Here is a 24,352-nt window from a genome sequence, read left to right as displayed (position 1 = left end):
CCTGCCCCTGCCCCAGCAGCCTGGCCTCGGGAATTTGCTCAGCACATCTTTCCTCTGCCTTCCATGGCCAGGGCTATGGCTGCCCGTGCTCGGGGACAGAAGGGTGGGTGGCCCTGCTGGCTCGTCACCCGGTGCTGCTCCAAGCTGGGCCCAACTCCTGTGTCCCCTCTGTTCTCTAGGAAATGCCCCACGCCGGGCTGCGATGGGTCAGGCCATGTGACGGGGAGGTTCACAGCCCATTACTGCCTCTCAGGGTGCCCGCTGGCAGAGAAGAACCAGGGCAGGCTGAAGGCCGACTTGTCTGACACCGAGGCCTCGACTCGCAAGAGGAGCCCAATGGGTTTCCCTCAGCGAAAGAAATCTCGGCACCACGGGAGGTAGGGGCACGGCCGGCGAGCCCCGTGCGGGGAGGGCCCCTGTGCTGCCACTGCCCGCCCTGGCAGGGGTCACCAGGGGTGCTGGTTTTGCACGGCCTGGTTTTGGTAGCAGGGCGGCCACAGAGGTGGCTTCTGTGAGAAGCTGCTGGAAGCTTTCCACCATGTCTGGCAGAGCCAAACCCTGATGGCTCTGAAGATGGACATGCCACGGGCCAAGGCTGGGCCAATTAGGGATCATGTAACACCTCTGTTATAAAAGGTTTAAGAAGAAAATGAAACAAAGGAGAGCATGCACAGTTTTAATTCCAGCTAGAGAAGAGGAGAAGGAGGTGAAAACATGTGAAGGAAAAAATATGGGGACACCAAGGTCAGTGAAGAAGGAGGGGGAGGAGGTGCTCCAGGTGCCAGAGCTGAGATTCCTCTGCAGGCCATGGTGAGGACCATGGTGAAAGAGTTGTACCCCTGCAGCCCCTGGAGATCCACAGGGGATGCAGAGATCCACCCACAGCCCATGGGGATCCAGAGGGGATTCAGAGATCCAGAGGGGATGCAGAGATCCACAGGGGATACAAAGATCCCCCCACAGCCCATGGGGATCCACAGGGATGCAGAGATCCACCCACAGCCTGTGGGGGAGATGTCCATGCCGGAGTGGGTGGATACCTGGAGGAGGCTGTGACCCAGTGGGAGCCCCGGTGGAGAGAGAAGGTCCCTGGTTTCAGGCTGGAGCAGCCTGTCCTTTGAGGACTCCACCCCATGGATGAGTGACCCACGCTGCAGCAGTTTTGGGAGGACTGTGTGCCCGTGGGAGGGACTCACATTGCAGCAGTTTTGGGCAGACTGCTGCTTGTGAGATTGGAGCAACGCCGGAGAAGTTCACGGAGAACTGTCTCTCCCATGGGACAGACCCCATGATCTCACAGGGCAAGGACTCCTCTCCCTGAGCAGTGGAAGAAAACCTTGGGTGACAAACTGACCAAACCCCCACACCCTGTCTCCCTGTGCTGTCAGTGGAAAGGAGGGAGGGGCTGGGGGGAAGAAAAGGTGTTTTGAAGGGCTCATTTTATTTCTCAATATCCTCCTCTGATTTTGTTGGTGATAAACTAACTTTGTACTTCTAAGTTGAGCCTGTTTTGCCCTTGCAGTGTTTTCTCCTAGTCTTTAACTCCTGAACCCTCCATTGAATTGTTTTCTTTCTTCTACATTTGCCCAGTGTCACACCATGCCACCAGGCCACAGAGGCTCCTTGGCCTTGGTCCTGCCAGCTCTGCTGGGCACCTCTCTTGCTTGCAGGGGAGACTGTCTGGGCTGAAGGGGAGCTGGAGCAGAGGGGAGGAGAGGGGAGGAGAGGGCTTTCCCTCAGCCCGGGCTTCTCTTCTGTTTCTCAAAACAGAGGAATCTCATGTTGCAGAGATAGGCCAAATATCCAGTTTGCTGCAATTTCCCCAGTTGTGGCTGCTTGGCCATGACAGGGAAGAAGGTCTAAAAAGGGAAAGGGGGAAAAGCAGCGCCCAAACTGCGCATCTTTGGAGTGGCAATTCCTCCCGTTCCTTCCTGCTGGTGAGGACGCTTTGCCTCACAGAATGACAGGACAGGGCAGGGGGAAGGGGTCTGTGGACAGGAGTTCTCACTGCCGGGTCACACAGAAAGGGTGGCCCACAGGGCTGTCCAAAGGGGACTCCAGGTGGGACACCCTCCCCCCCAGGTGTGGTGGGCAGTTTCCGTGTGACACAATGTCAGTGCGGTGATGTGACAATGCGGTGATGTGACATCACCGTGATGTAACAATGCTCCATCCCTGGGAGACCTCTGGAGCACGAGGAGTCAGCGTGGGAAGCTCCTTGGAAGGAGCTGTGGAGCACTGCTCAGCATCACAGCACCATGAGAGTTCTTGGAAGGAGCCAGGGACCTCCAGCTCACTGCTGGTGTCCTGCCAAAAGGCAGAGGCACTGCTGAGTGCACTGGGAATTAGGGGAAGGAGAGCAGAGGGCTGATAGAGAGAGATTAGCTGGGGAGCCTGGGGCTCGGGGGTTCTACTCTAGGGCCTAAGGACCTGTGCTCTCCTGCACCTGCTGTGCAGGAGGCTTATGAAGCTACTGCTGAGTGTCTGTGTCTTCCCAGCTCAGCCCCAGAACTTCACCCCTGGAAGACTGAGCCACCAGGCTGATGGATTCTGACCTGCTGGACCTCCCACTCGGAGTCAAGATACATGTGAAGCCCAAGTCCAAGACTGTCTTCTGCAGGGGAAAGCTGGGGGAAACGGTAAAGGAAGCAAAAGAGGGTAGAAAAGCTCTCCTCTTTCATGGGGTCCCCATCAAGCACAGTTCTTGTGGCCACCTCCTCTACAGCAGGAGCTGCAGCCCTACAGTCAGGCAGGGCTGGGCAGCAGAGGGAAACTCCAGGCTCCCTGGAACACAGAGAAGAAGCACTTGTCAGTCTCTTCACTGGTTTCTGGCACTGTGCATGCGTGTGGCCAGGTCCTGCCTGCAGCAGGCAGCTCTGTTTGTCCAGGTGCCAGGGCAATGAGCCCCTCCAGCTCATCCTGCCATCTCGAGCACACTCTGGTGCACCTTTGAGGAAAACTCCAACCTTCTCCTGCTTATTCTGTTGGCATATTTGGAAGAGTTTGGGGTTCTCTGCTTGGGGAATGCATGCACTGTCCTCCTCCTGCTCCTCCAGCTTGCACTGCAAGGCAGAGTCTTGCTGGAGACAAAGGCAGAGGCAGCTGACACAGCCCTTGGGCCTGCCTAAACTGAGGAGACTTGTTTTGTCCATTCTCCACTGGCTGTATTTCAAGCACTGGGCTTCATACTCTGGGAAATGTCTCTTACAGCTTAACGGGCCATGTCCTTCTTTCAACCTGGATGATCCCTACATCCACAACCCTGCACCACCAGTGCAATACAACCGCCTTCATGACCCTCACCTTCGGGACTACCACAAGCGCAAGGACATCCTGCGGATGCTGAAGAGACGGGGCGTCATCACCCTTGACAAAAAGGTAGGTTTGGGTGTTGGGCTGATCTAGAACAGCCCTCTTCAAGCACGGCTCCCACAGCCCTTGCTGCAGCCGCCTGCAGGGCCATGCGCTTGTGTCCCTGGGAGCAGAAGCAGAGCCAACATTCCCCTGGCAAGTCCCGGTGCTGCCCTTCTCAGCCTGCCCCACGCTGCCTGTTCAGCCCTGGCTAAGGGGACATCAGTGGCCCCAACACTGGGATATGGGGAGAGGGCTTGGGGGCAGCTCCCTTCCTGCTGGGGTCAGGCTGTTTTGGGGAAGGCCGTCCGTGTGGCTTGACAGGCTTTGGGGGATTCTGCCCTCATCCCTCCATAGGTGGTTTGCACTCTGAAGGAGTTCAATGACTACAGGCACTACTTGACCAGGATCAAGCTGCAGTTACAGAAGATCTTGAGGCAGCAAGAGGTAGGCAAAGCGTTGTGTCCAGGGCCACAGGACTGTGCAGGGCTGTGCTGCTGGGCCGGGTGCTGTGGTGGGGAAAGGACTCTGCAGCTGGGAGCTGAGCCAGCGCAGGGCACTGAGCTGGGCACGGGCAGCAGGGCCATGTGCAGGCACACGCGGTGCTGAGGGAAGCCCTTCTCTCCTGCCCTCGTGGCCTGGCTGAAGCTGAGTGCTGGCCTTGGCCTGCGGGAATCCTCAGCACGCAGGGGCCGAGCAACATGACCCACAGCCTGGTGTCACCTTTCAGGAAGGGCTTCTGCCACTTCAGGCCAAATTAAAGGATGGTCCCAAACTGCCAGGAACCACTGACGCTGACACTTCCTGCCGGCGGAAGCAGCGGCCACAGCCTCAGAAACCTTCTTGCTCACATGCACAGAAGAGCAAAAAGACCCCCCTGAAATCAGAGAGATTAAGAAGAGGGAAAATAGCTTCAGACAAGGGCCAAACCTACTCCAGAGCTGAGCTGGGCACTGCTGCTGGTTCCCAGAGGAAGCCTGACAGCACTGCTGACGGCCTCTTTAAACCTGTCCTTGAGCAGCTGACCGCAGCAGAAGCCCAGAAGCTCCAAGAGCTGGTTGAGACCATTGTGTACAAAGTGTTTGTGAGGCTGAAGGTTCCCCGGAACCAGCGTGTCAACTTTTTAAGGAATGCTGCCCAGGGGATCAGAGGAAGTGTTTTCAGCAGCTGCGAGAGAACAGAGCCTGCAAAGACACTTCTAGACCACCGTCAGGAAATAGAAATGGTGGCCAGAGAGCTTCTAGCAATGGTGTTGGAGAGCCTGGGGGACTGTCTGGAGCCCAAAGCTTCTAAGCCAAGGAGGGCAGCCAGGCAGAAGGAGCAGCCTGTTGATGGAGAAGCCACCCAAGCAGACGTATCCAAGGAAGCTGAAGCAGCCTCCTCAGACAGAGCACATTTACACGCTTGCCTTGACAATCTCACCATCCAGGTTGTTAAGAATGTTTGCTGCCTCTTGAAATCCATGGTAGCTTCTCAGTTTGAAGGAGACTCCAGCTGTGAGTACACCCAAATCCCAGAGTTTTCCAAGGGTAAGGTCTCCAACAGACAGATGCAGCCAGGAACCTCTGGAGCATTGGAAGGACAGAGCCATGAAGCAAGCTCAGGTGTAAAGCTGCCTGCCTTAGGACCACAGCTCCAAGAAGGGACTGGCTATGCCAAAATCATGGAGTCCGAGTACCCTGCAATGGTGAAGGAGAACTTGGTGAGAGAAAGGAACCCAGCAACCTCAGGCAACACTTTGGACATAAGGACCATGGCAGATCGGATTGTTCACTCTGTATTAGTATGGGTTGTTTGGCGTAGGCCTGCACTGACCCCCAGACAGAATTTTCAGTGACCTGTCCCAAACCCAGCCACATCCCAAGGTGGAGAGGAGAGCTGTCCTGATAAGGACACTCTCCCCTCCGTGGAACCACAGTTTTCCCAACAGCCAGTCCCTCCAGAGGGTCCCCAGCCCCCTGCCCAGGCCAGAGCACAGCACAGATCAGTGAACCCAAAGCTGGTCTGAGGCGAGCGAGGTGTGTGGCAGGAGAGCTGGAGAGCCTCTAAATGGCAACGCCCAACCCTTGTTCCATCAATAAAGAGTTTACTCCTAGGGCCTTGCTTGTGCTTCCTCCAAACCAGGCCAAACTGCATCCATGCATTTTCCCTGTTGCCCCATATCTTGCCCCCAGATCTCCTCCCACAGCCTGCCCATGACCCCCCCAGGAACGTCTACCCTCCTATATCTCCCACCCAGGACTATGTACCATCCATATGCCTCTCATATATCCCCTCCCAGCCCCTCCAGGACTCCCTGAAACCCCTCAGCTCCCTGTGCCCCTTCATATCTCCCCTCCAAGACACTCCCAGGACCCTGTACTCCCTGTATTCTCCCCATTTCTTCTCTCATATCCCCACTCAGGACTCAGCTTCATTGATCACTTCATATTCCCCCCATATCTCCCCCTATATCCCCTACCAGACCTCTCCAGGACCCCCTCAGTCCCCTCCAGATACTGCCAGATTCCCCTAGCCCTGGCCCAGGACCACCCCAGGACCACTTGTACCTGATGGTGGAGGGCCACTGCCCCCATATCCCCCCACAGAGCCCCCAGCATCCTCCCCAGCTCCCCCCCAGCAGTGGAGTGCCACCCATAGAGGACAAGGGTGTGGGAGGGTGATGGAAGACCATGGAATAGCTGGTGCTGGGCAGGGGGATTTCTCCTCCCCCAAGCTCCAAGCACTCCCAAGGGCCTCCCCTCACAGCAGGAACTGGAACAGCTCTGAGGAGAAAATGTCCTCGGATGTGTGGCCTGGGGAGGGGACCCCACAATCAGGAGGTCCCCAAAATCAGGAAGGGAGCCTGCACCCTAGGAAGATGGGATTCCCTAAAGCCCCCACTCAGATGGCAGGAGAAAATGGCTTCAGCTGTGTGGCCTGGGGGGGACCCAGGAGGGGCCCCAAACTCAGCTCACCCAGGCCCCTCCCCACTTTCAGAGATATAGAACAAGTCACCCACAAGCTGCCCAAGCCCTCCTATATCTCCCCTGTTCCAAATTTCCTCCAGCCTCCCCAGATTTCCTGAAGATCTCCCAGCCCATTTAGCCCCCACAAAGCTCCCCAGACCTCCCCCCAGATGCCCTGAAGCTCCTCCCCATTTCCAAACATAGTCAGTTGTCTCCCAGCCCCTCAAAACCTCCCAACCATCCGTCCCCAAATTCCTCCAGCACCTCCAACCCCCCAGCCACCCTCGGTCCTGTAAGAACCCCAAAACCTTCGCTAAACCCCCCCAGAGCCCCCCTCAGGGTTCCTCCTGACCTCCAATCATGTAGAGCTGCCAATCCCAGACCCCCAAATGCCACCATATCCCCCGTCCTGGTTTAGGCCAAATTTGGGGGAAAACCTCCAGAAGGAGCCCCCAGACAGAAAACCCCACGACTCCTCCCCCCCACCCCACCGGGTTTGGGAAGAATTTCCTCAGAGAAGAGTGGGGAAAAAAACCTGTTTATTTAACAAGCAAAACACTCCCCAGCACAGGAAAAAGACAACACCAGCTGACAAAAAAACCTCTTTCACCGTTCTGAAGGGATGACAAACTCAGTCTCTCTGGCGAGTGGTCGCCCAGTTATCAGTCTCTGGCGCTGGGGAATGACAGCTGCAGGTGACAGAGTGTAGACTCCCAGTGTTTCTTGGGGTTTCCCAGGTCCCCGTCCAGAACAGGTTCAGATGGTATCCAGGAGAGGGAGAGGAAAGGGTGGAAAAAAGCAAACAGTCCAGGGAAAAAGTTGGACTGCCTAGCTGAACTAACTAATAAGGAAAAAGCAAGGGCAAAGTGAAGGAAAGAAAAAGAGACAGAAGCGAGCAAGCAGGCAAGCAAGCAAGCACGCAAGCAAGCAAACCGAGCTAAAACCTCTCCTAAACACAGACCATGGGGGAGTTGAGCCGGCTGATAACAAGACAAAACAAAGCTTCACTCTCAGAGTCAGTCCTGGAAGCACAGGACATAATACCAAACATAATCAGAACACACGATTGGAGATACAAACACCATAACATCACCCTAGGACATTCCACCCCTTATCTCCATATCGTGAACATACTAAACAGCATGTAAAAACTTCAGCAAGTAGAAATTTCCCTCTTTCACTTACTCAAATACATTTCCTTCCATCTCACTTGCTCAGACCTTTGACACTTACACATTTCCTTCTATCTCATGCTGCCTCACCCCACAATCCGATCTCCCTGAGGCACACATCGTGTTGTTCCATCTCTCTGCATTATCCACCATGTACAACCTGGTCCTTGAGCAAAGACAATCCCACGAATGGGTTTGTCTGTTCTCGGGGCAGAATTGATCCAAACTGCCTTCCCTAACAAACCTCTGATATGTGCCACTGGGACTTTGTCTCCATCTACTATATTCAGGGACTCAGACTGGGCAGGGCCCGCTCGGTTGGTGGAACCCCGGGTGTTAACTAACCAAGTGGCCTTTGCTAAATGCTGCTCCCAGTTTTTGAAAGATCCCCCACCCAATGCTCCCAAGGTGGTTTTTAACAGTCCATTGTACCTTTCCACTTTCCCTGCAGCTGGTGCATGGTAGGGGATATGGTACACCCACTCAATGCCATGTTCCCTAGCCCAAGTGTTGATAAGGCTATTCTTGAAATGAGTCCCATTGTCTGACTCAATCCTCTCAGGGGTGCCATGCCTCCAAAGGACCTTCTTTTCAAGGCCCAGGATGGTGTTACGGGCTGTAGCGTGAGACACAGGGTAGGTCTCCAACCATCCAGTGGTGGCTTCCACCATGGTCAGTACATAGCGCTTGCCTTGGCGTGTCTGGGGCAGTGTGATGTAATCAATCTGCCAGGCCTCTCCATACTTGTACTTGGACCACCGCCCCCCATACCTGAGGGGCTTCACCCGCTTGGCCTGCTTGATGGCAGCGCACGTCTCACAGTCATGGATAACTTGAGAAATACTGTCCGTGGTTAGATCTACCCCTGGGTCTTGTGCCCACTTATAGGTGGCATCTCTACCCTGGTGGCCTGAGGCATCATGGGCCCATCGTGCTAGGAACAACTCTCCCTTGTGTTCCCAATCAAGGTCTATCTTTGACACCCCTATCTTTGCAGCCTGATCTACCTGCTGATTGTTTTGCTGCTCTTCATTAGCCCTACTTCTGGGAACATGGGCATCTACATGGCGAACCTTCACAGGTAATTTCTCTAACCGGGTAGCGATGTCTTTCCACTCTTCGGCAGCCCAAATTGGTTTTCCTCTACGCTGCCAGTTAGCCTCTTTCCATCTCTCTAACCATCCCCACAGAGCATTGGCTACCATCCATGAATCGGTATAAAGGTAAAGCTTTGGCCACTTTTCTCTTTCTGCAATGTCTAGGCCAGTTGAACTGCTTTGAGTTCAGCAAGTTGACTGGATCCACCCTCTCCTTCAGTGGCCTCTGCTACCCGTCGTGTGGGGCTCCATACGGCTGCTTTCCACCTCCGATTCATCCCCACAATGCGACAGGAACCGTCGGTGAATAGAGCATAGCGTGTTTCCTCTGCTGGCAGTTGGTTATATGGTGGAGCTTCTTCAGCCCGTGTCACTGGTTCTTGTTCCTCATCTGTGACACCAAAACTTTCACCTTCAGGCCAATTTGCAATGACTTCCAAAATCCCAGGGCATTTCAGTTTTCCAATCCGGGCGCGCTGTGTAATGAGGGCAATCCACTTGCTCCATGTAGCACTGGTGGCATGGTGGGTGGAGGGAACCTTTCCTCTGAACATCTGTTGGGGGTTGAATGCTTTGCTTTTCTTTCTGTGGAATTTCTCCCATTGTTATGCTAAGTAATTGTGGCTACACCTTAAAACGACAGATAATGTTCTCTCGTAGGGGGGTGGCTGGAGGGAGAGGGGGGGGGGGGGGAACCGGAAAAGGAAAGGTGGGATAGGGGGGTCTGGAGCGGGGGACTGGCTCTCGCTTGGCTCCTGGAGTGGGAAGAGAACCTGGGCTCTGCTCTGGCATTTTCCCCTGTCATCCCAGCGCTGAGATCCACGCTCCCTGCCTTTGGACATCGCTCCGCTGCTCTCCCAGCTCACCCTACTACCTCCGGACACTCTGCTGAGCACCACGACCAACACCGTGAGGGGGGAGTAACTTTCCCCATCCCCGCTCACCCCTGGGCCGCGGCCGCCATCACCCAGCCCTCTTCAACTGCGCGGGACCTGCCCTGCCCCCACAGCACCGGTAACAGCACAGGGAGACGGCCTGCGGCCAGAAGGGACTGGAGTGGAGCTAGACTGTTTCTGTTGCCAATTTTTATAGCTGTTGTTGTTTTTTTCTGCTTTGTTAAATACCAGTAAAGAACTGTTATTCTCATCCCCATATCTCCTGCCTGAAGGTGTCTGAATTGGACCTAAAATAATTAAAAGGGAGGGGGATTGCACTCTGCATCGCAGAAAAGGGGCTCCTGCCTTTCCTTAGACCATACCTGTCTTTCAAACCGAGACAACATCCACCCCAGCACCGGTAGTCGGGGTGCCAGGAGGAGTTGTGCTTCTGTGCCAACCACCTCTGAGGCTGCTTGGACTCCTTCGTAGGCGGCCAAGATCTCCTTCTGTGTTGGGGTGTAGTTAGCTTCAGACCCTCTGTAGCTCTGACTCCAAAATCTTAATGGTCGGCCTCGAGTCTCACCAGGCACCTTCTGCCACAGGCTCCAGGACAGACCATGGCTCCCGGCTGCAGAGTAGAGCACGTTCTTCACATCTGGTCCCGTCCTGACTGGGCCAAGGGCTACTGCATGAGCAATTTCCTGCTTTATCTGGGCAAAAGCTTGTTGCTGCTCAGGGCCCCAATGGAAATCGTTCTTCTTGCGGGTGACCAGGTAAAGAGGGCTCACGATCTGACTGTACTCAGGAATGTGCATCCTCCAAAAACCTATGGCGCCTAAGAAAGCTTGTGTCTCCTTCTTGTTGGTTGGTGGGGACATAGCTGTGATTTTGTTGATGACATCAGTAGGAATCTGACGCCGTCCATCTTGCCACTTCACTCCCAGGAACTGGATCTCTTGAGCAGGTCCCTTAACTTTACTCTTCTTGATGGCTGTCCTAGGGTGATGTTATGGTGTTTGTATCTCCAATCGTGTGTTCTGTTTATGTTTGGTATTATGTCCTGTGCTTCCAGGACTGACTCTGAGAGTGAAGCTTTGTTTTGTCTTGTTATCAGCCGGCTCACCTCCCCCATGGTCTATGTTTAGGAGAGGTTTTAGCTCGGTTTGCTTGCTTGCTTGCCTGCTTGCTTGCCTGCTTGCTTGCCTGCTTGCTCGCTTCTGCCTCTTTTTCTTTCCTTCGCTTTGCCCTTGCTTTTGCTTATTAGTTAGTTCAGCTAGGCACTCCAACTTTTTCCCTGGACTGTTTTTTTTTTTCACCCTTTCCCCTCCCTCTCCTGGATACCATCTGAACCTGTTCCGGCCGGGGACCTGGGAAACCCCAAGAAACACCGGGAGTCTGCATTCTGTCACCTGCAGCAGCCATTCCCAGCGCCAGAGACTGATAACTGAGCGACCACTTGCCAGAGAGACTGAACTTGTCATCCCTTCAGGACGGTGAAAGAGTTTTTTTGTCAGCTGGTGTTGTCTTTTTTCCCTGTGCTGGGGAGTGTCTTGCTTGTTAAATAAACAGTTTTTTTCTCCCACTCTTCTCTGAGGAATTTCTTCCCAAACCCGGTGGGGTGGGGGGGAGGAGTCGTGGGGTTTGCTGTCTGGGGGCTCCTTCTGGAGGTTTTCCCCCAAATTTGCCCAAAACCAGGACAAATATATTGGCGCCCAACGTGGGGCTTGAGAAAGTGGGAAAAAACCCGGTTCTAATAATAATATTTTGGTTCAAATTCTTTTGTGTTGGTATAGAGCAGTTATTGGCTATGTTGTTGGAATTCATGTCTTTTGGGGTGGAAGCACAGTCCTACTATCTGCCATGGACTGATCCAGACTACACTAGAAAAAGGTGAGGCTCCAGAACATTTACAATATATTGATGATATCATTGTGTGGGGGAACACAGCAGCAGAAGAGTTCAAGAAAGGAGAGAGAATCATCCAAATCCTCCTGGAAGCCGGCTTCGCCATCAAGAAGAGTAAAGTTAAGGGACCTGCTCAAGAGATCCAGTTCCTGGGAGTGAAGTGGCAAGATGGACGGCGTCAGATTCCTACTGATGTCATCAACAAAATCACAGCTATGTCCCCACCAACCAACAAGAAGGAGACACAAGCTTTCTTAGGCGCCATAGGTTTTTGGAGGATGCACATTCCTGAGTACAGTCAGATCGTGAGCCCTCTTTACCTGGTCACCCGCAAGAAGAACGATTTCCATTGGGGCCCTGAGCAGCAACAAGCTTTTGCCCAGATAAAGCAGGAAATTGCTCATGCAGTAGCCCTTGGCCCAGTCAGGACGGGACCAGATGTGAAGAACGTGCTCTACTCTGCAGCCGGGAGCCATGGTCTGTCCTGGAGCCTGTGGCAGAAGGTGCCTGGTGAGACTCGAGGCCGACCATTAAGATTTTGGAGTCAGAGCTACAGAGGGTCTGAAGCTAACTACACCCCAACACAGAAGGAGATCTTGGCCGCCTACGAAGGAGTCCAAGCAGCCTCAGAGGTGGTTGGCACAGAAGCACAACTCCTCCTGGCACCCCGACTACCGGTGCTGGGGTGGATGTTCAGAGGAAAGGTTCCCTCCACCCACCATGCCACCAGTGCTACATGGAGCAAGTGGATTGCCCTCATTACACAGCGCGCCCGGATTGGAAAACTGAAATGCCCTGGGATTTTGGAAGTCATTGCAAATTGGCCTGAAGGTGAAAGTTTTGGTGTCACAGATGAGGAACAAGAACCAGTGACACGGGCTGAAGAAGCTCCACCATATAACCAACTGCCAGCAGAGGAAACACGCTATGCTCTATTCACCGACAGTTCCTGTCGCATTGTGGGGATGAATCGGAGGTGGAAAGCAGCCGTATGGAGCCCCACACGACGGGTAGCAGAGGCCACTGAAGGAGAGGGTGGATCCAGTCAACTTGCTGAACTCAAAGCAGTTCAACTGGCCTAGACATTGCAGAAAGAGAAAAGTGGCCAAAGCTTTACCTTTATACCGATTCATGGATGGTAGCCAATGCTCTGTGGGGATGGTTAGAGAGATGGAAAGAGGCTAACTGGCAGCGTAGAGGAAAACCAATTTGGGCTGCCGAAGAGTGGAAAGACATCGCTACCCGGTTAGAGAAATTACCTGTGAAGGTTCGCCATGTAGATGCCCATGTTCCCAGAAGTAGGGCTAATGAAGAGCAGCAAAACAATCAGCAGGTAGATCAGGCTGCAAAGATAGGGGTGTCAAAGATAGACCTTGATTGGGAACACAAGGGAGAGTTGTTCCTAGCACGATGGGCCCATGATGCCTCAGGCCACCAGGGTAGAGATGCCACCTATAAGTGGGCACAAGACCCAGGGGTAGATCTAACCACGGACAGTATTTCTCAAGTTATCCATGACTGTGAGACGTGCGCTGCCATCAAGCAGGCCAAGCGGGTGAAGCCCCTCAGGTATGGGGGGCGGTGGTCCAAGTACAAGTATGGAGAGGCCTGGCAGATTGATTACATCACACTGCCCCAGACACGCCAAGGCAAGCGCTATGTACTGACCATGGTGGAAGCCACCACTGGATGGTTGGAGACCTACCCTGTGTCTCACGCTACAGCCCGTAACACCATCCTGGGCCTTGAAAAGAAGGTCCTTTGGAGGCATGGCACCCCTGAGAGGATTGAGTCAGACAATGGGACTCATTTCAAGAATAGCCTTATCAACACTTGGGCTAGGGAACATGGCATTGAGTGGGTGTACCATATCCCCTACCATGCACCAGCTGCAGGGAAAGTGGAAAGGTACAATGGACTGTTAAAAACCACCTTGGGAGCATTGGGTGGGGGATCTTTCAAAAACTGGGAGCAGCATTTAGCAAAGGCCACTTGGTTAGTTAACACCCGGGGTTCCACCAACCGAGCGGGCCCTGCCCAGTCTGAGTCCCTGAATATAGTAGATGGAGACAAAGTCCCAGTGGCACATATCAGAGGTTTGTTAGGGAAGGCAGTTTGGATCAATTCTGCCCCGAGAACAGACAAACCCATTCGTGGGATTGTCTTTGCTCAAGGACCAGGTTGTACATGGTGGATAATGCAGAGAGATGGAACAACACGATGTGTGCCTCAGGGAGATCTGATTGTGGGGTGAGGCAGCATGAGATAGAAGGAAATGTGTAAGTGTCAAAGGTCTGAGCAAGTGAGATGGAAGGAAATGTATTTGAGTAAGTGAAAGAGGGAAATTTCTACTTGCTGACGTTTTTACATGCTGTTTAGTATGTTCACGATATGGAGATAAGGGGTGGAATGTCCTAGGGTGATGTTATGGTGTTTGTATCTCCAATCGTGTGTTCTGATTATGTTTGGTATTATGTCCTGTGCTTCCAGGACTGACTCTGAGAGTGAAGCTTTGTTTTGTCTTGTTATCAGCCGGCTCACCTCCCCCATGGTCTGTGTTTAGGAGAGGTTTTAGCTCGGTTTGCTTGCTTGCGTGCTTGCTTGCTTGCCTGCTTGCTTGCTTGCCTGCTTGCTTGCCTGCTTGCTCGCTTCTGCCTCTTTTTCTTTTCTTCGCTTTGCCCTTGCTTTTTCCTTATTAGTTAGTTCAGCTAGGCAGTCCAACTTTTTCCCTGGACTGTTTGTTTTTTTCCACCCTTTCCTCTCCCTCTCCTGGATACCATCTGAACCTGTTCTGGACGGGGACCTGGGAAACCCCAAGAAACACCGGGAGTCTACACTCTGTCACCTGCAGCAGTCATCCCCAGCGCCAGAGACTGATAACTGAGCGACCACTCGCCAGAGAGACTGAACTTGTCATCCCTTCAGAATGGTGAAAGAGGTTTTTTTGTCAGCTGGTGTTGTCTTTTTTCCCTGTGCTGGGGAGTGTCTTGCTTGTTAAATAAACAGGTTTTTTCTCCCACTCTTCTCTGAGGAAATTCTTCCCAAACCCGGTGGGGTGGGGGGGAGGAGTCGTGGGGTTTTCTGTCTGGGGGCTCCTTCTGGAGGTTTTCCCCCAAATTTGCCCAAAACCAGGACAATGGCAAAGTCGGCTTCTAGGAGGATTTGGATGATTCTCTCTCCTTTCTCGAACACTTCTGCTGCTGTTTTCCCCCACACTATGATATCATCAATATATTGTAAATGTTCTGGAGCCTCACCCTTTTCTAGTGTAGTCTGGATCAGTCCATGACAGATGGTGGGACTGTGCTTCCACCCCTGGGGCAGTCGATTCCAGGTGTACTGCACTCCCCTGCATGTGAAAGCGAACTGAGGCCTGCATTCTGCTGCCAGAGGAATGGAGAAGAATGCATTGGCGATGTCAATGGTGGCGTACCACTTTGCTGCCTTGGACTCCAGCTCGTACTGCAGTTCCAGCATGTCCGGCACAGCAGCACTCAGTGGTGGAGTCACTTCATTCAATGCATGATAGTCCACGGTTAATCTCCATTCTCCTTCAGATTTATGCACAGGCCAGATGGGGCTGTTGAAGGGTGAGTGGGTTTTGCTGACCACCCCTTGGCTCTCCAGCTCTCGAATCCTCTTATGGAACCACAGCATCTCGAGGTGTTCTATATTGTTGGCAATGCACTGTGGAAGTGGCAATTGGTACCTTTTGCTCTTCTCCCTTCAGAAGTCCTACTGTACTTGGATTCTCAGACAGTCCAGGCAAGGTGTTCAATTGCTGGATGCCCTCTGTCACCACAGCTGCTATCCCAAATGCCCACCTGAATCCTTTGGGTCTTTAAAATACCCCCTTCGGAGGTAATCTATGCCCAAAATGCATGGGGCCTCTGGGCCAGTCACAATAGGATGTTTTTTCCATTCATGTCCAGTCAAGCTCACATCAGCTTCCACCAAGGTGAAGTCCTGTGGTCCACCTGTCACACCAGCAATAGAGACAGATTCTGCCCCCACATATCTTGATGGGACTAATGTGCATTGTGCACCAGTAGCAACCAAAGCTTTATACTTTTGTGGTTCCGATGTACCAGGCCAACGAATCCACACAGTCCAGAAAACACAGTTTTCCCTCGCCTCTCCCTGGCTAGAGGCAGGGCCCCTCTAAGCCTGTTTATCCTTCTTTCCTTGGGCATATGTCTTAGAGGTTCCTTCAAGGGGATCTGACATATCATCATCATCATCATCATCATACTTGGCAGCTTGGCTACGGGCAACTGGAGCTGCTCTCCTTTTGGTGGAACTTCCTCTTTGGGTCTTGCCTTCCTTCAATTCACGCACCCGTTGTGCCAGAGCAGCAGTAGATTTTCCATCCCATCTCCTCATGTTTTCTCCGCAATCACGTAGGAAGAACCACAGCTCAGCTCGTGGGGTGTACCTCCTCTCCCCATCAGGGGAATGTCTGCGTTGGATACCAGGGCCTCTAATTTGTACTGCTGAGATTTGGAGAAGGTCCTCTTTAATCTCCTCCCTGAGTCTTTTATGATTCTCCTCTATCTTGTCTTCTAATTTCTGCAGACGTGTTTCCACAGCTGCAATTCTGGCATGTGTTGGGCCATGCACGGCATCTGCATATGCTCGGAGCTTCTTTGCCATATCAAGCACGGTCTCATCCCTCTCGTCCCGCTTCATTATTGCTAAAGCAGAAGCGTATTCATGGGGCCCAAGCCGTACAACTTATCACGACATCACAGATGTACACGGTACCAAGTCCGGATTCCTAGTTGTTATGTCACCTGAGAAGAAAATCTCTGCCACTGCCATTTCTCTCAGGCATTGGATCCCTTGTTCTATCGTCTTCCACTGGGTCTGCTGCATATAAAGATCATCTGCACACAGGTATCTTTGTGCTACACTGTCCAGGACCCGTGCCCAGAAGCTGTGAGGGTTAGGCCCCCTCATCATTCCTTGGTCGATGACAGGATCATGTGACAGGGATCCCAAATGCCTGGCTTCAGTGCCGTCCAGAATTGTAGCCTCGCCTGCAGCATCCCAAAGACGGACCAACCAACTAATTATAGACTCATCAGGTCGTCGGGTGTAATCCTTTCTTAGGCCACGGAGGTCCTTTAGGGAAAAGGACTCAGTATTGGCCTCTGATCTTGTACCAGTTGCTTTGACTCCTGGTTTTATGTCAGGAGGCGTTGAGGGTCCTTCTCCTGCATCATCATCATCATCGTCATCCACTGGTCGATCCGTCTTGTCTGTGCACTTTCCACTTCTCGTGCTGGTAGCAACAGCCATTGGTTGAGGCTTACTGACAGGTTTAGCTGCTGGCTTAGGCTCACTGTCTGGTGTAGTGGTTGGCCTCGAGCCTGGGGTGTTGGCTGCAGCCTGAGTGACTGGGATAGTGGCTGATTTATCTGCCTGTCCCCCTTCCTCTGTCTGCTGCCCTACAGTATCTAGCAGGGTACGATAAGCATATGCCAGGGCCCAGCTCACTGCAATGATCTTCTTCTCCTTAGAATTATCATGGCACTTCTCTTTCAGGTACTTTGCCACCTCAGCTGAATTTGTTCACATGGAAAATCTCAGGATGTAGGGTCAGAACATTCCTTTAAGATTTGGCCCATATCCTCCCATTTCCCACACCACTCAGGATTTCTCACGCCTGGCTCTACTCTGGGGTCAGGGGGTCTCAGCCCCTCTAGAAATCTCAGCTCTCATTCTAGAGAAACTGCAAACTGTATAGAGAAACCTTACCATATTAAACACCAGAAAGATGGTCTCTTTAACACTCAGGGGGAACTGAACATTCTCTAATAAGGATGTAACAAATTCAGAGGAGAAGAAGGAAAACAAAGGCTGAAAAGCCTCATCCCCTGGTTCTCCTCTAACAAACTGAGTGCACAACCATAACCAAGAACCATACATTCCTGGAACAGACTCCAGCACCTTTATAAATCTCCTGCAGGCCATTAAAACCAAGCCCAGCCCAATGGATATTCTGGTCAATGCTCCTCTGCTACAGAAACTAAGTATTAGGGACAATACCGGAGCTATTTCTGGATAAGAAAATAAACCTAAGGACCACAGAGTTATTAAGACCTCAAAAAAACCCTAGGGTCCAAGAACACATGCAGGCCTGCACCCCAAAAGACATGAATTTCAACAACATAGCCAATAACTGCTCTATACCAACACAAAGTAATTTGAAGCAAATTATTATTAGACCAGGGTTTTTTTCCCACTTTTTCAAGCCCCACTTTGGGCGCCAAAATATTTGTCCTGGTTTAGGGCAAATTTGGGGGAAAACCTCCAGAAGGAGCCCCCAGACAGCAAACCCCACGACTCATCCCCCCCACCACCGGGTTCGGGAAGAATTTCCTCAGAGAAGAGTGGGGGAAAAAAACTGTTTATTTAACAAGCAAAACACTCCCCAGCACAGGGAAAAAGACAACACCAGCTGACAAAAAAAACTCTTTCACCGTTCTGAAGGAATGACAAACTCAGTCTCTCTGGCGAGTGGTCGCCCAGTTATCAGTCTCTGGCGCTGGGGAATGACAGCTGCAGGTGACAGAGTGTAGACTCCCGGTGTTTCTTGGGGTTTCCCAGGTCCCCGGCCGGAACAGGTTCAGATGGTATCCAGGAGAGGGAGGGGAAAGGGTGAAAAAAAAAAACAGTCCAGGGAAAAAGTTGGAGTGCCTAGCTGAACTAACTAATAAGCAAAAGCAAGGGCAAAGCGAAGGAAAGAAAAAGAGGCAGAAGCGAGCAAGCAGGCAAGTAAGCAAGCAAGCAAGCAAGCAAGCCAAAACCTCTCCTAAACATAGACCATGGGGGAGGTGAGCCGGCTGATAACAAGACCAAACAAAGCTTCACTTTCAGAGTCAGTCCTGAAAGCACAGGACATAATACCAAACATAATCAGAACACACGATTGGAGATACAAACACCATAACATCACCCTAGGACACCCCCACATTCTGAATTTCCCCCAACTCCCCCAAACTCCCCAGGCCCCCAGGTCCTGTAGCGGCCCCAAATCCCCCTAGGATTCACCCAAGATCTCCGAGCCACCTCCCCACCTCCAAACGCATAGAGCCACTCATCCACCAGCACAACAAGGGTTAGGAGGTCTCTGGGGAGGTTTTGGTGGTCTGGGGGAGTGTCATAATCCGCTATTAATGCAGAGCGGGGGTCGTGATGGTTCTTTTGATCTTAAAAGTGCAAACAGGCAAAATGCAGGGGACAAAATCAGTTTATTCAACAGCAGAAAATCAGTTTATTCAACAACAGCAATGCATTTCATCAAATGCCAACAATTCACTTACGGTAAAGGGGAGAGGTATAGGAAACAAAGTATAGGGAGACAGGAAGTGTTGGAGGTTGAATTGTTTCCTTTTCTTTCTGTGGAATTTTCTCCCATTGTTATGCTAAGTAATTGTGGCTACACCTTAAAACGACAGATAATGTTCTGTCGTAGGGGGGTGGGTGGAGGGGGAGTCGGGGGGGAACTGGAAAAGGAAAGGTGGACGGGGGTCTGGAGCGGGGAACTCTCTCTCTCTCTCTCTCGCTTGGTTCGTGGAGTGGGAGGACAGCCCGGGCTCCGGTCTGGCATCTCCCCTGCTATCCCAGCACTGAGATCCACGCTCCCTGCCACTGGACATAGCTCTGCTGCTCTCCCATCTCACCCTACTATCTCCGGACACTCTGCTGAGCACCACGACCGACACCATGAGGGGGGAGTAACTTTCCCCATCTCTCTCACCCCTGGGCTGCTGCCGCCATCACCCAGCCCTCTTCAACTGCGCGGGACCTGCCCTGCCCACAGCACCAGTAACTGAGCACAGGGAAACAGCCTGCGGACAAAAGGGACTGAAGAAGAGCTAGACTGTTCTGTTCTGTTGCCAATTTTTATACCTGCTGTTGTTTTTTTCAGCCTTGTTGGATATCAGTAAAGAACTGTTACCCTTATCCCCACACCTCCTGCCTCAAGGTTTCTGATTTGGACCTAAAATAATTAACAGGGAGGGGGTTGCATTCTGCATCTCAGGAAAGGGGCCCTTGCCTTTCCTTAGCAGATACCTGTCTTTCAAACCAAGACAGGAAGGAAAGGAAGGGCTGGGAAAATAGCTACCAACAGACGAGACGGGCGTCCTCACGGGTCATCCTATAGACGAGTCTTCGTCCATGGGGAGATCTCAGGGGTCTTCTCCAGGGGGTAGACGGGTCTTCATCAGTGGAGAGATCTCAAAGGGTCTTTTCCAGAGGGTCGCTCTTTTATAGTTCTTCTCCAAAGCGAGTGGCATCTGGCTATTATAGACAGTATAGACATTAAAATGACATCATAGACATCATAGACATCATAGACATCATAGACATCATAGACATTAAATCCACATCATAGAAAGTATAGAGGTTAAATCCACATCATAGTCATCATGGACATTAAATCCATTTCATAGACATCATAGACATTATAGACATTAAATCCACATCATAGGCATCATAGACATCGTAGACATTAAATACACATCCTAGACAGTATAGACATTATATGCACATCATAGACATCATAGAAATTTGACGCGTCTTCCACCCAATGCCCACTTCACCTGGGCTACCAGCTGGCTCCAAGAAGCCCGCGTTGGTGAGTGGCCTCTCCCTGGCACCACTCTGGGAGCCGCAGAAGAGGTATAGCGATAGCTATGCCTGGGCGATCTGTCTAGGAGGGACAAAGAGGCGCAGGAGACACCTTTCCCGGTTCTGGGGGAAGGAATTTATTGGAGGAGCAGGTAGCAGGTCTGGAGGTTGGGAGAGGGAACCACAAAAAGGCGGTTTGAGAGGTTCTGCACAGGCTTAAATACGGGGGAGGCGCAAGGGGAGGGTACACACTTCGACCAATTGCGGTTAACAGCGGGAGGTACAGAAGGCGGGGGAAGGGATACATTGAACCAGTAGGGAAACATGTGGGTGTCAACCGGGGTTCAACAACCAATCATTTAACGAAGTAGGGAGAACTTTCTTGAACTTGGGGCAGGGTTCAGGGAGGATTGACAAGGCTAGTTGCAGGGATTAGGGTGAGGGACAGGGAAGGATCTAGAAACTGGGAGTGGTTTAGGGTTGAAGGACAGATGGGGAGGCGGGAAAGGACTAAACCAGTACATATATAACTCAGGGGGATGAAACTGAGACAAACCAAAAACATATGAGAAAAATGAACATTAAACAACACAACACAACATCTCCCCCTTTCTTTTTAAACAGAGGTGTCATTTTCAAACTCCTCACCAGAGGTGGGCCCGTCCTCCTCTTCTTCAATTGCTTCCATTTCTTCACCAGCTGGGGGATCTTCAAGATCCCACTCTGGGACAGGCCAACCTCTGCGCAGTTAACTTGGGATGTTGGCGAGATGCTGCGAATAACTAAGGTCTTAATAACGGGGATGGCAATACCAACAAGAATAATAACAAGGACAACAGAAATAATGGTTTTAACAACTGAAGCCAGCCATCCCAAAAGTTCCCAGCCTTTAAAGATGTTTCTCAGCCAGTCCTCGGATTCCTCCTTGATGTTCGTGACGAGGCCATGTATTTGCTGGATCTTGGGAGTGGACACTGCTGCTCCGAGATGACAAGTTGAGACAGCAGAGGCCCTCAAAGTCCTCGCAGCCATGGCCATGCGCGAGCAACAGGAAATCTATTGCGGCCCGATTTTGTAGTGTCGCCTGCCTGGTAATTTCCTCATCTGCTAGGAGGTCGCTCAGGGCCGCAGACGTAAGATTTGCCTGTTTTGCTACCCAGCACTCTAGGAGGCCCAATTCACCTAGGGCTTTAGCTGCTGCCAGCCATGGTAAAAAGATGGAGACAGCAACTCTTTTGGACTTTGACCAATGAAAAACATCTGCGTTGCAATTTTCGTCCAAATTGTGTGCCTCTCTCTTTTGGATAGCCAATTTTGTGTTTTTAGATTTCCAATTCAAAATTTGGGTTTGGTTAGGCGAAAACAGGGTCAGTGGCCCAATGGTGCACAGCCCTCCTATCAGGCGAGAGGGGATGCCTGCCCACGCCCGGTCGCCACAGATCAAGAAGACCCCCTTACCGAGCTGACGAGGTTGGTCCACAGGGGCCCCCTCAGTCTGGGAGGTGGTGTTGCACCACGCGGCAGCTCTGTACTCAAGGTTAGGCTGGATAACGTTTAGGTAAGATTCGGGTTTGGACCGTCTATAATGATTCTGAACACAAAAAGGGGATGGGGCTGAACCAAGCAACTCTAATTCTTGAGGCTCCTCGGGTGCTTTGGGAAGGTCTTTCGACCACTCACGCCACACCCAGAGGGGGTTGGTCATAGGATAGGAGGCATAGGAGGGGTGCCACCGCCAGGCGTTCAAGTTGTTCCTCATACTGATGATCGTTTTGGGATGTTCGTCAGGCTGAAATGGGATCCCCACCAGGCAGGTTGAAAGTGGATTCCCTGTTGCCACAGTTGACAGGCAGAGATGGTCCTGCTGCGTGGCCTGGGCCAGGGTGACCCACACGTTTTTCCTCGGCTGCTGGACTATCCACTCCACCAAAGACTGGCAAAGGTACGCCCAGATGACAAGGGCATACCACATCCTGGGGCTCCGGGTGGCTGACTAAAACAGAACAAGAAAAGGAAACAGGTTACTCAAATAAATCGTGAACTTCAGGGGGAGGAAACAAATTGGAGAAGGGGCTGCCCTGCCCACTGGGGGACCCTTGATATTCCAGGGAGGGGCGCCAGCGACAACGAAGCGCTGCGTATCTTATATCTCTGGAGGTTGGCCCTGACAGATGCCCCTGACTGGCAGTATAGGGCTGGACCCACCTTTGAGGGACCCACCTGTCCTGGTTTAGGCCAAATTTGGGGGAAAACCTCCAGAAGGAGCCCCCAGACAGCAAACCCCACGACTCCTCCCCACCACCGGGTTCGGGAAGAATTTCCTCAGAGAAGAGTGGGAAAAAAGCCTGTTTATTTAACAAGCAAGACACTCCCCAGCACAGGGAAAAAAAGAACACCAGCTGACAAAAAAAACTCTTTCACCGTTCTGAAGGGATGACAAACTCAGTCTCTCTGGCGAGTGGTCGCTCAGTTATCAGTCTCTGGCGCTGGGGATGACTGCTGCAGGTGACAGAATGTAGACTCCCGGTGTTTCTTGGGGTTTCCCAGGTCCCTGTACAGAACGGGTTCAGATGGTATCCAGGAGAGGGAGGGGACGGGGTGGAAGAGAAAACAGTCCAGGGAAAAAGTTGGAGTGCCTAGCTGAACTAACTAATAAGCAAAAGCAAGGGCAAAGCGAAGGAAAGAAAAAGAGGCAGAAGCGAGCAAGCAGGCAAGCAAGCAGGCAAGCCGAGCTAAAACCTCTCCTAAACATAGACCATGGGGGAGGTGAGCCGGCTGATAACAAGACAAAACAAAGCTCCACGTTCAGAGTCAGTCCTGGAAGCACAGGACATAATACCAAACATAATCAGAACACACGATTGGAGATACAAACACCATAACATCACCCTAGGACACCACCTCAAACCAAAGGGCGTGGATACGCAAGCGTACCCGCGACCCCAGGTGACCAACTCATGTGGGCCCTCTGTTTCACCGGTCTCCGGGTTCTTCACCATTACGGGAGGGTGTTTTCTCAAGCATAATGGTGAAGAGTTCACAAAATGCCTCACAATGGGAGGACTCAGCTCTTCGAAGGAGCACTTAAGAAAGTTGATGGTAAAAAGGGGTTTATGTAATTTAGTATGAGGCGTATTGAATTTAGTATGGCCCTGTTGCTGCTCCAGGACTCGTTTGAGGGTTTGGTGGGCACGCTCAACCATACCCTGACCTGCAGGGGAATACGGGATGCCAGTCTTATGTTTAATTCCCCACCTCTGCAGGAACGCCCGGAAGGTCGTGGAAGCATACGCCGGGCCATTGTCCGATTTTAATTCCCTTGGGATCCCCAACACAGAGGAAGCCTGCACAAGGTGTTTCTGTACATCCTTGGCCTTCTCCCCCTTGTGGGCAGAAGCAAAGACCGCCCCAAAAAAGGTATCCACACTCACATGTACATACTTCAACCTGCTGAATTGTGGAACGTGGGTGACATCAATCTGCCATAACTCACAGCTCTCCAGGCCTCTAGGATTTACGCCAGAGCTCAGGGATGGCACCCCAAGCTTCTGGCCCTGGGGACATGTGGCCACGATGTCCCTGGCCTGGTCACGGCTTAGTTGGAATTGCCGTACCAAGCCAGGCACATTCTGATGGAATTTCTGATGGCTCAGCTTTGCCTGTTGGTAAATATCAGGGAGCCTAGCCATATCGGCTGGCACTGCCAGGGTGTCCGCTCATTCATTACCCTCGGCAATGAAGCCTGACAGGTCTGTGTGCAATCTTACATGCATCACGAAGTACGGATGCTCTCGGTGGGAGACAGCACATATCAGTTTCGAGAGCAGACTGTGGAGGTTCGGATTGGAGATTTCTTTCAAAACAGCGTTCTCTGCTCTTGACACCACACCCGCCACGTAGGCCGAATCTGTAACCAAATTGAGTGGCTCGGAGAACCTCTCAAAAGCTCTAACAACTGCATCTAACTCAGCAATCTGAGGGGAACCGTCAACAACCTTAACATCTGCCTCCCACTGCTGAGTCTGAGGGTTCTTCCAAGTCATGACTGACTTGTGCCAAGCCCCGGATGCATCTGTAAAAACTGTTAGAGCTTTGAGGGGCACTCGGCTCAATTTTTCTTTAGGAACCAGATTAAAATTTGAATTAAATAATTTATGACTTTGGTGGTGGACAGATGTTTGTCCTGTGTAGCTATCAAGGGCAAAGAGAAGAGTCTCATTCTCCTGGAGCAAATGCTCCAGAACCTCCTTAGGCAGCTTGCCTGATGATAAGGCAAGTGGTACTCAAATGCACGCAAAATCGCAACCCACCAGCTCTCGCAAACGGGCCCTGGCCTTCCTGATCAGCTGCGCCATCAGCTC

The 24,352-nt window shown here is 52.0% G+C and overlaps 1 protein-coding gene across 1 annotated transcript; it reads left to right on the top strand.

Annotated features, from left to right (window-relative positions):
- The first annotated feature begins 2,543 nt into the window (after positions 1–2,543).
- On the top strand, positions 2,544–5,188 carry LOC148221783 (uncharacterized). The gene is made up of 4 exons (XM_088174815.1): positions 2,544–2,690; positions 3,178–3,378; positions 3,709–3,798; positions 4,082–5,188. Exons 1-4 carry the CDS (start codon positions 2,544–2,546, stop codon positions 5,186–5,188), a joined length of 1,545 nt encoding a protein of 514 aa, XP_088030941.1.
- The last annotated feature ends 19,164 nt before the right edge of the window (positions 5,189–24,352 follow it).

The sequence above is a fragment of the Sturnus vulgaris genome, chromosome 17 (genome assembly GCF_052056855.1).
Source record: "Sturnus vulgaris isolate bStuVul1 chromosome 17, bStuVul1.hap1, whole genome shotgun sequence".
Taxonomy (NCBI): domain Eukaryota; kingdom Metazoa; phylum Chordata; class Aves; order Passeriformes; family Sturnidae; genus Sturnus; species Sturnus vulgaris.
Note: the sequence above shows the minus strand (reverse complement) of the source record. Positions and strands in the feature narration are given on the sequence as shown.